Raw genomic sequence first — 15,330 nt, forward strand, 5'->3', positions numbered from 1 at the left:
CAGATTATATGTTTTATCACTTCTTGTGGTTTCGGGCTGTTGTTTTGTTGTGTCTTGCGCTTTGTTGTGTTTCCTTGTATCTAGTACCTCTTTCCTATGTTCCCTGTTTATTGACATATCGTCTATGATTGATTTTTCGTCTCCACTACGTACTTCTCCTGTGTACATGTATATCTGCTTGTGCTCAAAAAAGGTAGGTATTCATAATTACAAAATTATTGTCCACGCAGAAGTTTATTATTATTTTTCGTTTATATTTTTTTGTTCCTCCCCGTACCTTCCCATTACTCCTGTTGTCCTGTTGCTTTTACTTCTCACCCTGACATTTAGGTCCCCCAAAATGATTGTTGGCCCGCCCAAATTTTCCACTCCATCTGTTAGTTCATTCCAGAATTCCTCTTTTTTCTCAGTTTTTTCGTCCACATTAGGTCCATATCCTTCTTGACAATGCATCCCACTCCTTCTCTTGCCCTCATGTCTTTGTTTGTTTTTTTTTCCGGTTGTGCTTTGTGTCGCTGTGCCGACTTTAGTAACAAGTCAATTAAATCAAAACTACTTGATTACGTTTATTTCATAAACAAAAAACAAGCCATAAAAATAGTTTTTCAACACAATAGGTACATGAAGTAAGTATTTTAAGTCCAAGCCTAAAACATTTGTTCCAGACCTTTACAGCATTTTTTGATAATATATTCCTACCACAAATCTAAACCTACACTTAACCAAGAATGAATCATATTAACCAGCACCAAGTTCTAAATTTCCCTTCTACCCGCAAAGATACTTAATTTACATACAGTCACAGTTTCTTCTTATTCTTTTCTCCTTATCTCAAAAGAACATTTGAAACCATCACGTGGTCTCAAAATGAGTTTAGTAAACAACTTAATTTCGTCGACCGTTTTGTATTCAGTACGAAATCGAAATTTTCTGACAAGAATGGCTAGTATGGTTTTGAGTGCCATTTGTCCGTACTTCTGACCGATGCAATTCATAGGTCCTGCAGAAAACGGTATGTAGGTAAAAGGATGCCTGTTGGTGGCTCTCTCTGGTAAAAACCTATCCGGGTCGAATTTGAGAGGGTCCGACCAATATTCGGCACTTCTATGAACTTGGACTACTCCCAGTAGTAGCAGCGAACCTTTTGGAAGCGTTATATCCTCTGCAAAAGTCATTTAATAACGAGATGTATAATGCGCACGGTACTACCATCGAGAGATAAGTCTTCAAGGACTTCTCTTGCCATAAAGGGACAAACGGGGAACAGTCTGAAGGTTTCCTTAATTACCAATTCTGTGTACTTAAGAGAAGGTAAGTCCTGAAAATCCGGCGTTCTTTCAGGACCCAAAACGCTACGAACCTCTTCATAGACGCGATTTTGCATGTCCGGGTACATCGCCAACATGGTAATAACAAAACAAGTCGCAACGGCCGTGGTATCGAAGGCCTACGAACACAAGTGAGATGGAGAAAACTTGAGAATTTGATTTACAGCAACTACGAAGGTTTTGATTTGGTCCACAATCTCGTCTGTTGTGAGTTCGCTTCCACTAGTGGACACATCAAGCAAAAAATCGAGCAGAACTGGAGACTCAGATTTGACGCTTCTGTCCTTGTTTTTGACGATTTCTTTTATAAAAAGGTTGTACTTATTTACAAATACCTTGGTTTCTTTAGACAACGTCGTCCACTTGAAAATGAAATCGTAGTGGTACCAAAATTTATGAAGTCGATAGAGCGTCATCTCCAACAACCTGTAGGAGTGTAGGCTGATGAAATTAAAACGAAAAGCAATACTTACTTATCTGTCCATTCTGCCACTTCTGATTCTCCTTCTTGTGCATTGATCTCAACACCCATCATGGTTTCTGAAACGACAAAAGTAGTACCTGATTTCTTACACTAAGTTTTGGCTGGTACCACAAGTGATATCCAGTGTACATCTGCTGACTATCTGAAATAAATCCACGTCGTGTCTACCGACGTACTTTTCAAAATGTTCGCCCAAAACGATAGATTGTTTTGCAAAGACTTCAACAAAGTGATCAAGGTTTTTTCGATTGAAAATCGGGTTTATCATTTTGCGGTGGCGTTTCCATACAGACACTACAATCCACAATTAACATTTAAATCAAAAATTCGATTTCATACTTGGAGCTGAAAATAGTCCACTTCCCACGAAATCACGACCAATTTTTCTGTACAGGTGTATTCTGGAATTGGTGTTTGGACTTGTGAGTACTTTTTCTAAATATTCAGGTTTGATAATACCGTAGACAAGAATTGGCCCAAGCCACGCTTTTGTAATGTCCGTGCAAAACTCGAGGTGTTCTGAAACTTTGTCATAAATTTCTAAAAGTTGATAATACAATAGTGACAAAAATGAGTGTGTAGACGAGTGGTACCGTTAGCATTGCCTCTAAAATCGAAGAGGTTACCAACCACGGGCCAACCTTTTAAACCTGGTACTTTGCTAGCGTGGTGGTAAAGGTGACGTCTCTTCCAACGGTAATGTAGACACAAAATTAGAAGAATCACTAGGGAGTGAACTTTTTGTTTGAACTTATTTCTTTACGCCAAATATTGTTAAATATACTCACACAACAATGCAGAATACATGATTTTGAGTTGGAAACAATTCTTTTACTGTCGTCGTTAGGTTTTCTTGTCAGTTGTGTTACCTTTTCAAGGCGACAATAACAATGTTAAAGAACAATTGTGATAAAACCAGGTTTGAAAACAATAAAAATACAAGACAAAAATGTTATACTTGGTAACAATAATGCATTAGATAAACACTAAGTGTAAATGTGTGTGCGGTACAGTTGTTAAAATAGATTTAAAACAATTTAGGTGGTCTGAGATAATCTTGGACATTATGGACAAGTTTTGACTATGTGAACTGAGAACTCCTAAATCTAATTACAAAAGGTTAACTACGAAAAATTGTTCGAAAAATCGCCCGTTGAACTGAAAAATGGTCTGTTTTATACAATATTGCATGTCCTAAATTGTTACTTCAACCGTTTTCATGTTTTTGTATTGTTTGATTATTATTGAAACAACAAATGTCATACTTCTACTTTATTTTTTACACAAAATTTCTTCAGTTTCAGTTTCTTTACCAATTCATGGCCGAAGGATTAAATTTGATAATGCAAAAATTTATAGATAAAACAAACCTTGTTGTTTCCAGTTTAACACAATAACAATTTTATGTTTTAGTAAAATATCTAACGGATAAACGTTAAGTAGTGACATCAACTATTTACAAAACGTTAACTATTTAGTTAGTTCCTTAGTTAATTTTACCTAAGGAAAAATTGTTCAAAAAATCGCATGCTTGATAGAAAAGTATTCTATTCTGCGCAGCCAACAGCCATCTGAGCGATAAATTTTTCTTCGAGATAAATTCAAGCCTGAGTAACAACAATGTAAGCCCGCCCACCCGCCCTATTTCAATTGTGACGATTTTTTTTATTCGCCCTTAACTAAGAGGGCGGAGCTTAACTACAAAATACTTATTTCTTTACAAGACATTAAAAACATGTTTTTGAGTACCGTGTTGTTCAAAGAATACCACGCAAATTAAGAAAAAAAATCAAAATATAAACACCGCCCACCCACTCCATCGCAATTGTGATGATTTTTTTATCGTTATAAAATTGAAACACGTTCAAAATGGTAAATTTTTGTAAGGAAATATGGATTCTGCAATTATGGGGCGGAGCCTAACTGCAAAACCGATATTCCCTTATACAATTTTTTCATTTTAAACACGTTTTAAATTCCATATTGGGAAAAGAAGTCTACACATATTAAAACAAAAAGGCAAAATACAAGCCCGCCCGCCCGCCCTATCTCTATTGTGATGATTTCTTTTATTCGCTGTAAACCAAGGGGGCGGAGCTTCACTGCAAAATACTTATTTCTTTACAAGAAATCACAAACATATTTTTGAGTATCGTGTTGTAATGCTATGTATATTAAGAAAAGAAGCCAAAATATAAACCCTGCACACCCACCCCATCTCAAATGTGATGATTTTTTTATTCTTAGAAACTTAAAACATGTTTAAAATGGAAAATTCTTGTAGATAAATATCTATCTATCGCAAACACTGCCGCACAGCACCTCTGCATTACAAACATGCCCTACGAGCAGGGCGTTACGGTCGCAAATTCTTGGTTGGGTCCCGGCTATGGACAGAAGCCGAGAGCGTCACGTTATCCCCTGACTTCCATTCTAAGCTCAACAAGAAACCGCGCACTCCGCTTCTGCCACATATTATTGCATTATTTACCTCAATTCCATTTAAATGTTCAATCTTTATAACTCTAACATTAAACTACAACTACAAGTGTTAAAGTTCCAAAAAGAAGCAGTCAACAACATTTAAATTCGTCATATACTCGAAATTTTACACAGCAAAGAATTCTTATCTGAGATCTTTAAGATTTGACATCAGACAATTTATATGATAGAAACATTAATCAACAAAATATTTGCATAAAAAAAGACTAGCAACATTTTATAAAACAAAAAAAAAACAAAGTTACGTTCAATTTAAAATATACAACAAAGAAAATTACTGAAGTTAAAATTGTGAGATAAAGAAAAATTGCAAAGCTTACAAATTTACATGAGATTACTATTTTGTGTCCATTCCAACATTGGTTAAATTAATAAAGAAAACATGCTTAGAATGGTAAATTCTTGTAGACATATAGCACAAATATGACTTGTATTGTTAATGTAGGTCGGGATGAAATACCAAGCCAACTTTATAATCTTGGAGGATTCAAGTTCTTCAGGAGTAATAAAGTGTATTTAATTAAAGATTAAATGATGAATTTTGTATACTTACATGATGTTGGACAATTTTTTCTAAATGAAATATGGAAATTCCAAGAAAATAACCTCATAATAGTCAAAGCAAATAAGGGACAAACTATCACCATAATGACAAAAAGCATGTACATCGATAAAGTGGAAACCTTCATAACAAAATAAGGCTTCAAGAACATAAAAAAATAACCCACTAAATAGTTAGACGACAAAAGAACTAAATGAAAGCAAATTTTTCGTCAAAATGAACCCGAAAATGTCAAAACTCTATGGACAACCAAAGAGCCATAAAGTGGGAACACCCATTTGTCCATTAGTCTCAAGCATTGGTAGCCCAGCCTACAATCCCAGCTGAAAAAACTCCAAAATTGCTTGAAAAAGAACTTAAAACTAGTAATCTCAACCAAAATCAACAAAAGGATACATTAGAGTTGACAGAAATATGTACAAAACAAAATTTTTGCCAATTTAAGGACACAATATTATATTAGTTAAGTATGGGATGTCCCTAGCTCCAGTCTAAGCGGACATATTCACCGGAGAGGCAAAAAAACAAATCAATTTTTGGTTTAAATACGTTGATGATATAATTGCTAAATGGAAACATCCATCCAAATTTCAAGCTCACTACAGAAATAGAAGAACAGAAGAAAATAATTTTCCTTGATCGCACACTAGAAAGAAATAACGAACAAATAGACTTGAAAATCTACAGGAAGAGCACTCACAGAACACACAACAAAAACAAAGTATTCAGCGTTCCATAAACATATCATCGGACAAAATCAAGACATTGACCTGCAGAACACGAAATTGGTCCACATTCAAAATAAAGGGATACAACTCAAGCTCCTAGAAGCCTTGGAACTCTATCAGTCAAAAAAAGAGCCACTTAAAGTACAAGAGGTTTGAAAATCGCGCCAATTTTCAAACTCCTCATCTAACGTAATGATTCAAAAATCACTAACTAAAATCTAGGGTGTTCTATGTACAGAGTCATCAAAATTGATTGAGAGAGTTGGTACTCCCTGTTTTTGCCGTGAAGTTTGTCAACCTCATGGCAGATTTGTTTAAGGTTATGTGGCAATGAATTCAGTGGCGTGACAAGAGAACTGGGGGTTGATTGTAGAACTCACCTGAATCAGTTGCGGATACGAAAGTTATCTTCTTGCAAAGTTGCGAACGATTTTAACGTTTGTACGAATCGCCTTGGTCGATGCGCACCAAGGTTATAGGATTGATACTCGCATATTAGGAAACGCAATCGAACAAATCTAAAATTCGAAACTTCAAATCTGACAACTAATATTTTTTACCAAAAAAAATCGAAAAAAGACGCCACTGAGTTTTGAAATTTGAAACTTCAAATCTAACAGCTAATATTTTTATACAACTTAATAAACCAAATTATTCAAGTTCAGGTATACCAACTCTCTCAATCAATTTTGATGACCCTGTACAACTTTAGAAGAAAAACGCAAAAAATCTTGGAATGAATTTTAACAATTAATTTCATTTCATAATTTAACAACATACAAACATTGTAAAAGGAAAAATATCCAACGACTGCAAAATCCAAGTAAAAATAGTTGGGTTAGGAACACACAAATCGTAGTGACGGTACGTTAATTTCAGATAACCTATAATTAATTGAAAATATGGAATGTTTTAGTCAAAAATTGGTGAAATACATATGCAATGAGCTAGTATTTGCTAAAATAAGACTTATTTTCATAAATCACACACCCTCTAAAAAATAAAAGGCGGGTGGGCGGGGCTAGTACTTGCTAATATAAGACTGATTTTGGCAAATGACATACCGTCTGAGAAAATAACTTTTATTTCGACCTATTACAGCAAATTTGATAACATAATCCAGTCAACCAACACCAAATTCTAAATTTCATTTCTACCGACATAGATAGTACATATAGTGACAGTTTCTTCTTATTCTTTTTTCCTCATCTCAAAAGAACATTTGAAACCATCACGTGGTCTCACAATGAGTTTAGTAGTCAACTTGATTTCGTCGACCGTTTTGTATTCAGTACGAAATTGAAATTTTCTGACAAGAATGGCTACGATGCTTTTGAGTGCCATCTTCCCGTACTTCTGACCGATGCAATTCATAGGTCCTGCAGAAAACGGTATGTAGGTAAAAGGATGCCTGTTTGTGGCTCTCTCTGGTAAAAACCGATCCGGGTCGAACTTGAGAGGATCTGCCCAATATTTGGTACTTCGATGAACGTGGACTACTCCTAGTATTGCCAAGGAATCTTTTGAAAGGGTTATATCCTCTGCAAAAGTCATTTAATAACTAGATATATGATGAGCACGGTACTACCATCCAGAGATAAGTCTTCTAGGACTTCTCTTGCCATAAACGGGCTACCAGGGAAAAGTCTGAGGGTTTCCTTAATTACCAATTCCATGTATTTAAAAGAAGGTAAGTCCTTAAAATCCGGCGTTCTTTCAGGCCCCAAAACGCTAACAACTTCTTCATAGACGCGATTTTGAATGTCCGGATGCATCGCCAACATGGTAATTACAAAACAAGACATAACGGCCGTGGTATCGAAGGCCTACGAAAACAAGTGAGATGCAGAAAACTCGATAATTTGATTTACAGCAACTACGAAAGTTTTGATTTCGTCTACAATCTCGTCTGTTGTCAGTTCGCTTCCACTAGTAGACAAATCAAGCAAAAAATCGAGCAGAGCTGGAGACTCAGATTTGACGCTTTTGTCCTTGTTTTTGATAATTTCTTTTATAAAAAGGTTGTACTTGTTTACAAATACCTCGGCTTCTTTATGTAACGTCGTCCACTTGAAAATGAAATCGTGGTGGTACCAAAATTTATAAAGTCGATAGAGCATAATTTCCAACAACCTGTGGGAGTGTGGTAGATGAAGTTAAAACGAAAAGCGATACTCACTTATCTGTCCATTCTGCCACTTCTGATTGTTCTTCTTGTACATTGATCTGGACACCTATCATGGTTTCTGAAACGACAAAAATAGTACCTGATTTGTTACACCAATTTTTTACTGGTACCACAAGTGATATCCAGCGTGCCTCTACTGATTATCTGAAACAAATCCACGTCTTGTTTCCCGATGTACTGTTCTAAATGTTCACCCAAAATGGTAGACCGTTTTGCAAACACTTCAACAAAGTGATCAAGGTTTTTTCGACTGAAAATCGGGTTTATTACTTTGCGGTGGCGTTTCCATATAGACACTACAATCCACCATTAGCACTAAATAAAAAAAAATGATTCCGTACTTGGAGCTGAAAAAAGTCCGTTTCCGCCGAATTTGCCAATAATTGTTCTGTACAAGTGTACTCTGGAGTTGGTGTTTGGACTTGTAAGTACTTTTTCTAAATATTCAGGTTTGACAATACCGTAGACAAGAGTTGGCCCAATCCATGCTTTTGTAATGTGCGTGCAAGAATCAAAGTGTGCTGAAACTTTGTCATAAATTTCTAAAAGCTGATAGAGTAGTGACAAAAATTAGTGTGTGGACGAGTGGTACCGTTAGCATCGCCTGTAAAGTCGAAGAGGTTACCAACCACGGGCCAACCTTTTAAACCTGGTACTTTGCTGGCGTGGTGGTAAAGGTGACGTCTCTTCCAGCGGTAATGTAGACACCAAATTAGAAGAATTACTAGGAAATGAACTTTTGTTTAACTACATATTGTTAAAAACGCCGAAAACATGTTTTTAAATTGTAAACAGTTCTTTTACTGTCGGCGTTAGGTTTTCTTATCAGTTGTATTACCAATTCAAGGCCTAAATAACAATGTTAAAGAATAATTGTGATAAAATCAGTCTCGAAAACAATACTTCCAAACCAATTAAACATTTACAGAAATTACATACACTAAATTGTCAACCGCTTACATATTTTTTGGTTTGTAAAACGACAAATATAATATATTATTTTTTACGCCAATTTCTAAACCAATACTACAAGCGATATTCAGGGTGTATTTACGAAATATCCGAAATAGTAATATATACTTACACAACGATGCAAGCAACATGTTTTCACCCTCGAAGAAGTTCTGTTACTGTCATCGTTAGACTTTCTTGTCGGTTTCGTTACCAATTAACTCACGGCCGAGGAATTAAATTTGTTAATTACAAAACTTATTGATAAAGCAACCTTGTTATTCGCAGTTTTACACAATAACAATTTTATGTTTTAGCAAAATAACTACCTAATAGATAAACACTAAGTGAAATAAACTAGGAATTTACAAAAACTGTTTAATTACCCAGAGCCAAGAATTTGTTGTAAACAACTTTGGGTAAATTATGAAAATCTAGAAGCAGTGATCATTTTGTAGCAAAAATTATGCAAAACTTGACATTGATATTTTACCTCTGAGACATTGTAAAGGAAATGAAATGAATGGTAAACCACAGAAATTAAGATAAATCTTTTCCAAAATTCTTGATATTATAATTATAATCAAATACAATTAGACGTCTGTTGTAGAAGAATTACACATTTCTTAGGAACAACGAAGATTAGCTCTTGCTTGTTGAAAACTAGAAAAACCAAATTTTGACATGATTTCTTTCATCTCACAGGAATATTTGAAATAAAATAAAGCTGCATCAAGTCATCTAGCCCATTGTCTAATGACAGGTTTAGAACGCAAATATCTTTATATACTTGTAGTGTTAAAGGAGCCTTAACAAAACCTTTTTCATGTTATTAATTAATTCATTTACCAATGGAAATTGATTTCGTACTTCTTCCTCTATTCTCTTTGACCATATATTATGATGCAGCATCAGAAAGCATTAATACGACTTTATTAAATGGTGTACCTACTAACTGGTGGTGCCCATAATTGAAGTCTTGGAAAAACCCGTCCGCATTACTAGGAAAGGTCGGTACTTATTCACCTGCATACTGACAATAACCAACTATATTAAAATTGTATTAATATTAAGGTTTCCACCAATTACTACGAAAAACGCAGAAAAAATTTTAAAATATGCATTAAAATGCAGTTAACATTAAAATATGCAATAAATGCAAAAAATAGTTAAAGATGCAGAATATGCAAAACTATGCATTTTCCATATTATCCGACCCTTATTCATCACTAAAAATTGAAGGGTACACGGGATTAACGATCAAAGTCACAATTTATAAATATCGAGAAAAATGAATTTTAAAGTTTGAAACCCAATAGATTCAAAACAACACAACAATTTAGTATTATTGTTTAATGTGAAACTTATTAATTAATAATAACACACAAAGGGTGGACAAACAAACTTAGTAATTGACTTAAACAAAAATAAATATATAATTCTGGAAAAAGTGTATTATGTGTATTATCTTCCTAAGGATACCATATGTTAAGCCCTTTTTTCTGCTGACTACGATCGTTTTTTGAATTATTTTAATTTATACTACTGTAGTATTTAGCATTTCCTACAAGATGGCAGTCTTATCTCAATTTGATAAAAAAATGGACTTTGATCGTTATTCCCGTGTACGCTTCAATTGTGTTTTGCTCCAATTCTCTATTCTCAAATCAATTGCAAAATTCTAATCTTCGTGGGAAGTCCACTATTAATAGTCCTTGCACCGCTAAAATATCTTTAGACTTCCAAATCTTTACGTAAAAGCTTGTGGATAGTTTCAACAGAAAGATTAATTTGCTGATGTAATTGACGTATCGACGTTTTTTGTGTTTCTTCCATTATTTCTGCAGCATATATCGATATTTCCCTATACAAATTTTCCGTTTTAAACATGTTTTAAGTTTCATGTTGTGAAAAGAAGTCTACACATATTAAAACAAAAAGAGCAAAGTGTAAGCCCGCCCACCCGCCCTATCTCAATTGTGATGATTTTTTTTATTCGCCATTAACCAAGAGGGCGGAACTAAACTGCAAAAAACGTATGTCTTTATAAGAAATTAAAAATATGTTTTTGAGTATCGCGTCTGGGGAAATGTGGGTCGAGACGAAATACCAAGCCAACTTTATAATCTTTCGACGCCACATCACAATAATTCTTTTGCTCTTCCGTCCTAATGTTCTAAAACGACTTTGGCAAATTCGTCTGTCTCTCATACTTCTAACAACATAACCAGCATAAAGGTAGGATGAAATTTATCATATTATGTTAATTTGTTTTTAAGATTAGAAAATCTGACAAAAACTGTGTCACTGTTGCCAATAATTTCACACTTTTTATTTTCTATATCGCTTCTGCAGGCTTCTTGTGCTTCATGAGTGTTCATTCTAGATCAAAATTTCCAATACATGGATTAAGAGACAAAAGGCAAACTGTATGCGTTTACAGCTATTTCAACAATATCCAAAAGGTAACCGTCCTCAGATCAAAAATAAACTGTAATAAAGTGTATCTAATTAAAGACTAAATGACGAATTCTGTATAAGTAGGTATATGGTGTAGGACATTTTTTTCTAAATAAAATATAGAATGCTTTAGTCAAAAATTTGTGAAATACATATGCGACGAGCTAGTATTTGCTAAAATAAGACTGATTTTGGCAAATGCTATACCTTCTAAGAAAATAAAGGGAGGGTGGGCGGGGCTGGTATTTGCTAAGATAGGACTGAATAATATTAAGAGCAGTCACTAGAATGAAGAGGAGATGTAGAAGAAAGCTAAACTTAGCCTCGCCCACTTCTTCCTTGTTTCGTCGAGGTTCACGAATGTTAAATGCCCACAAGGATTTTGCATTTGGGGGATTTTTCTCAGAAAAGTAATTGTTACTGCAACAACATGTTTCTGTTACCTCCCCATGTTTGTAACCCATCGAAATGAGAATTTTGTACAAGGTTGTTGCCCCTCCTTTAAATACCAAATGTCAATGGGTTTTTGTTTACCAGAAGTTAAAATTTTCAAATTTTCACGTTTAGCGATGACAATTTTCTCTGTAATGTGTTTCATGTATTCTCCTGGACAAGGCAGCGTCTCATTCACGCACTTTAAAAAATACCTACACTTCTACAAAAAAACCTGTAATTAATAAATACGTAATAAATAACTGTTATTTTTATAAACGCAAAAACAGTTTTTCGACACAGTAAAAATATATGAAGATTTCCAAGATCTAAGCGTAAAGCCTTTATTTCAGCAATAATACAGCAATTTTTGAAAACATAATCGTACCACAAAAACTAACCCTAGAATCAACCACGCCGCTGAATCCAATCAACAAAGACCAATTTCTAAATTTCCCGTCTACTGGCATAGATATAGTGACAGTTTCTTCTTATTCTTTTTTCCTCATCTCAAAAGAACATTTGAAACCATCACGTGGTCTCACAATGACTTTATTGGTCAACTTGATTTCGTCGACCGTTTTGTATTCAGTACGAAATTGAAATTTTCTGACAAGAATGGCTACGATGGTTTTGAATGCCATTTTTCCGTACTTCTGACCGATGCAATTCATAGGTCCTGCAGAAAACGGTATATAGGTAAAAGGATGCCTGTTGGTGGCTGTCTCTGGTAAAAACCTATCCAGGTCGAATTTGAGAGGATCCGACCAATATTCAGCACTTCTATGAACTTGGATTACTCCCAGTAGTAGCAGCGAACCTTTTGGAAGCGTTATAACCTCTGCAAAAGTCATTTATTAACGAAATGTATAATGCGCACGGTAGTACCATCGAGACATAAGTCTTCAAGGACTTCTCTTGCTATAAAGGGAAGAACGGGGAATAGTCTCAGGGTTTCCTTAATTACCAAGTCTGTGTACTTAAGACAAGGTAAGTCCCGAAAATCCGACATTCTTTCAGGACCCAAAACGGTAAGAACTTCGTCATAGACGCGTTTTTGAATGTCCGGATGCATCGCCAACATGGTAATAACAAAACAAGACATAACGGTCGTGGTATCGAAGCCCTACGAAAACAAGTGAGATGCAGAAAACTCGAGAAATTGATTTACAGCAAGTACGAAAGTTTTTATTTCATCTACAATCTCGTCTGTTGTCAGTTCGCTTCGATTAGCAAACAAATCCAGCAAAAAATCGAGCAGAGTTGGGGACTCAGATGTGACACTTTTGTCCTTGTTTTTAATAATGTCTTTTATAAAGAGGTTGTACTTGTTTATAAATTCCTCGCCTTCGTTATATAACGTCGTCCACTTGAAAATGAAATCGTAGTGGTACCAAAATTTATAAAGTCGATAGAGCATAATTTCCGAAAACCTGTGGGAGTGTGGGTGGATGAAGTTAAAACGAAAAGCAATACTTACTTATCTATCCATTTTGCCACTTCTGATTCTCCTTCTTGTGCATTGGTCTGAACACCCAACATGGTTTCTGAAACGACAAATGTAGTATTTGATATCTGACACTAATTTTTGACTGGTACCACAAGTGATATCCAGATTGCATCTCTTAACTATCTGAAATAAATTCACGTCGTGCATGCCGACGTACTTTTCTAAATATTCACCCAAAGCGGTAGACTGTTTTGCAAACACTTCAACAAAGTGGTCAAGGTTTTTTCGATTGAAAATCGGGTTTATCATTTTGCGGTGGCGTTTCCATACAGACACTACAATCCACCATTAATACTAAAAAAAAATAGTCGGTATCATACTTGGAGCTGTCAAAAGTCCATTTCCCACGAAATCACGACCAATTTTTTGTACAGGTGTATTTTGCAATTGGTGTTTGGACTTGTAAGTACTTTTTCTAAATACTCAGATTTGACAATACAGTAGACAAGAATTGGCCCAACCCATGCTTTTGTAATGTGCGTGCACGAATCAAAGTGTGCTGAAGCTTTGTCATAAATTTCTAAAAGTTGATAGTAGAGTAGCGGCAAAAGTGAGTGTGTAGACGAGTGGTACCGTTAGCATCGCCTGTAAAGTCGAAGAGGTTACCAACCACGGGCCAACCTTTTAAACCTGGTACTTTGCTGGCGTGGTGGTAAAGGTGACGTCTCTTCCAGCGGTAATGTAGATACCAAATTAGAAGAATTACTAGGACATGACCTTTTTGTTTAAACTTATTTCTCTACGCTACATATTGTTAAATATATTTACAAAACTTAAATTAGAAACAGTTCTTTTACTGTCGTCGTTAGGTTTTCTTATCAGTTGTATTACCTATTCAAGGCCAAAATAACAACGTTAAAGAATAATTAAGCGGTCTCGAAAACAATACTTCCAAACCAACTAAACATTTACGAAAAAAACGTGGTCTGATTTATTGCATACTAAATTGTTACTTCAACCGCTTACACTTTTTTTTTACTTCTGCACACAGATGGTTTGTAAAACGACAAATGTAATACCTTATTTTTTACGCTAATTTCTAAACCAATACCAGGGGGTTTATTTACAGAATATCCGAAATAATAATATATAGATACTTACACAACGAAGTAAACAACATGTTTTCACCCCGGAAGAAGTTCTGTTACTGTCGTGGTTAGACTTTTTTGTCGGTTTCGTTACCAACTAATTCATGGCCGACGGATTAAATTTGTTATTTAAAACAATTGATAAAGCAACCTTGTTGTTTGCAGTTTTAGAAATTTAACCATTTTAAGTTTTAGCAAAATAACGAATGGATAAACGCTAAGTGAAATAAATTATTTACAGAACGACTTCTACGAATAATTGTTTAATTTTGTGCAGCCAGAGCTAAGAATGTGTTGCAAACAAACATAAATCAATTTACAACGAAGGTTAGCTGTTGCTTGTTGAAAACTAGAAAAACCAAGTTTTGACATGATTTCTTTCATCTCATAGGAATATTTGAAATAAAATACAGCTGCGTCAAGTCATGTACCTCATCGTGTAATGACAGGTTTAGGAGGCAATGGTATATCTGGTAGTGTATCTTTATATATTTGTACTCTTAAAGGAGCCTTAATAAAACCCTTTTTCATATTATTAATTGATTCTTTTATCAATGGAAATTGATTTGGTACTTCTTCCGCTAGAAACATATTTGTTTATTTGGTTCTCTTAGACTTTAGTCTAAGGGCTGAAAATATATTTTAAAAAACTTACTGCTTTGCCGCAAGGTTTCCAAAAAACACCATCTCCACCTAGAACCAACTCCGAATCCATGATGATAGTTTGGAAGACATTTTTTTAATTTTTCGTAATATCACTGCTCTGTCGCCAAGTTCGTAGACGAATGATGAATGAATTTGGTTTTCCATATTTTCCAACTGCTCGTTATTTAAATACATTTCCAGAACTATCCATATTTACAACATCCGACTTATACGTTGTTAAGGGTCCCCAGTCGTCGCCCTCAAAATCGGTTCCAGTGAGAAGAATTATTTTTTGTAACTATGGAACCCAAAGTACCGACTCATCGCAGGTACCGATCCAAAAACACGAGAGATTATGGTCACTGTAGGGAGTCCGTCATAAAATGCAAATCGGTAAACAACACCAGATAAGCTTATTTATTTTCAAATGAAAGGTACAGGGAAATAACCAC

General features: G+C 35.0%; 3 protein-coding genes across 5 annotated transcripts; all 3 read right to left on the reverse strand.

Moving 5' to 3' along the window:
* Positions 1-812: 812 nt before the first annotated feature.
* On the reverse strand, positions 813-1,863 carry LOC135142538 (cytochrome P450 4C1-like). Its single transcript, XM_064074255.1, has 4 exons — positions 1,802-1,863; positions 1,493-1,754; positions 1,210-1,447; positions 813-1,162 (listed from the first exon to the last, which is right to left on the reverse strand). The coding sequence occupies exons 1-4, from the start codon at positions 1,861-1,863 to the stop codon at positions 813-815; spliced, it is 912 nt and encodes a 303-aa protein (XP_063930325.1).
* Positions 1,864-6,672: 4,809 nt separating this feature from the next.
* On the reverse strand, positions 6,673-8,977 carry LOC135142595 (cytochrome P450 4C1-like). The gene is made up of 8 exons (XM_064074331.1): positions 8,877-8,977; positions 8,385-8,516; positions 8,134-8,334; positions 7,903-8,088; positions 7,784-7,850; positions 7,476-7,737; positions 7,193-7,430; positions 6,673-7,145 (listed from the first exon to the last, which is right to left on the reverse strand). Exons 1-8 carry the CDS (start codon positions 8,893-8,895, stop codon positions 6,796-6,798), a joined length of 1,455 nt encoding a protein of 484 aa, XP_063930401.1. The 5' UTR covers positions 8,896-8,977; the 3' UTR covers positions 6,673-6,795.
* A 2,977-nt stretch (positions 8,978-11,954) lies between these two features.
* Positions 11,955-14,304, reverse strand: LOC135142593 (cytochrome P450 4C1-like). Of its 3 annotated transcripts, XM_064074329.1 has the most exons (8): positions 14,247-14,295; positions 13,719-13,850; positions 13,466-13,665; positions 13,235-13,420; positions 13,116-13,182; positions 12,807-13,068; positions 12,524-12,761; positions 11,955-12,476 (listed from the first exon to the last, which is right to left on the reverse strand). In XM_064074329.1, coding segments are annotated over exons 3-8 (1,104 nt in total). In that variant the 5' UTR covers positions 13,467-13,665; positions 13,719-13,850; positions 14,247-14,295; the 3' UTR covers positions 11,955-12,126. The 3 variants fall into 3 exon arrangements, with proteins under 3 accessions (XP_063930399.1, XP_063930398.1, XP_063930400.1); XM_064074328.1 differs by lacking the exon at positions 14,247-14,295 and having other exon boundaries at positions 13,719-13,915; XM_064074330.1 differs by lacking the exons at positions 13,466-13,665; positions 13,719-13,850 and having other exon boundaries at positions 13,235-13,439; positions 14,247-14,304.
* Between the last annotated feature and the right edge of the window lie 1,026 nt (positions 14,305-15,330).

The sequence above is a fragment of the Zophobas morio genome, unplaced genomic scaffold (assembly GCF_036711695.1).
Source record: "Zophobas morio isolate AGI-343-1 ecotype UQ-CSIRO unplaced genomic scaffold, CSIRO_AGI_Zmor_V1 ptg000049l, whole genome shotgun sequence".
Taxonomy (NCBI): Eukaryota; Metazoa; Arthropoda; class Insecta; order Coleoptera; family Tenebrionidae; genus Zophobas; species Zophobas morio.

What these genes read in the sequence shown, in the direction of transcription:
- LOC135142538 (XM_064074255.1), bottom strand. Translation starts at nt 1,863, where the DNA reads ATGATGGGTGTTGAGATCAATGCACAAGAAGGAGAATCAGAAGTGGCA. An exon ending in GTGGCAGAATGGACAGATAA is followed by an intron (nt 1,755 to 1,801) that starts GTAAGTATTGCT and finishes ACACTCCTACAG; the next exon opens with GTTGTTGGAGATGACGCTCT. An exon ending in TGAAGACTTATCTCTCGATG is followed by an intron (nt 1,163 to 1,209) that starts GTAGTACCGTGC and finishes TGACTTTTGCAG; the next exon opens with AGGATATAACGCTTCCAAAA.
- LOC135142595 (XM_064074331.1), bottom strand. An exon ending in CGGACTTTTTTCAGCTCCAA is followed by an intron (nt 8,089 to 8,133) that starts GTACGGAATCAT and finishes GGTGGATTGTAG; the next exon opens with TGTCTATATGGAAACGCCAC. An exon ending in TCAAAACTTTCGTAGTTGCT is followed by an intron (nt 7,431 to 7,475) that starts GTAAATCAAATT and finishes TTGTTTTCGTAG; the next exon opens with GCCTTCGATACCACGGCCGT.
- LOC135142593 (XM_064074329.1), bottom strand. An exon ending in CAATCTGGATATCACTTGTG is followed by an intron (nt 13,183 to 13,234) that starts GTACCAGTCAAA and finishes TTGTCGTTTCAG; the next exon opens with AAACCATGTTGGGTGTTCAG. An exon ending in GTGGCAAAATGGATAGATAA is followed by an intron (nt 13,069 to 13,115) that starts GTAAGTATTGCT and finishes ACACTCCCACAG; the next exon opens with GTTTTCGGAAATTATGCTCT.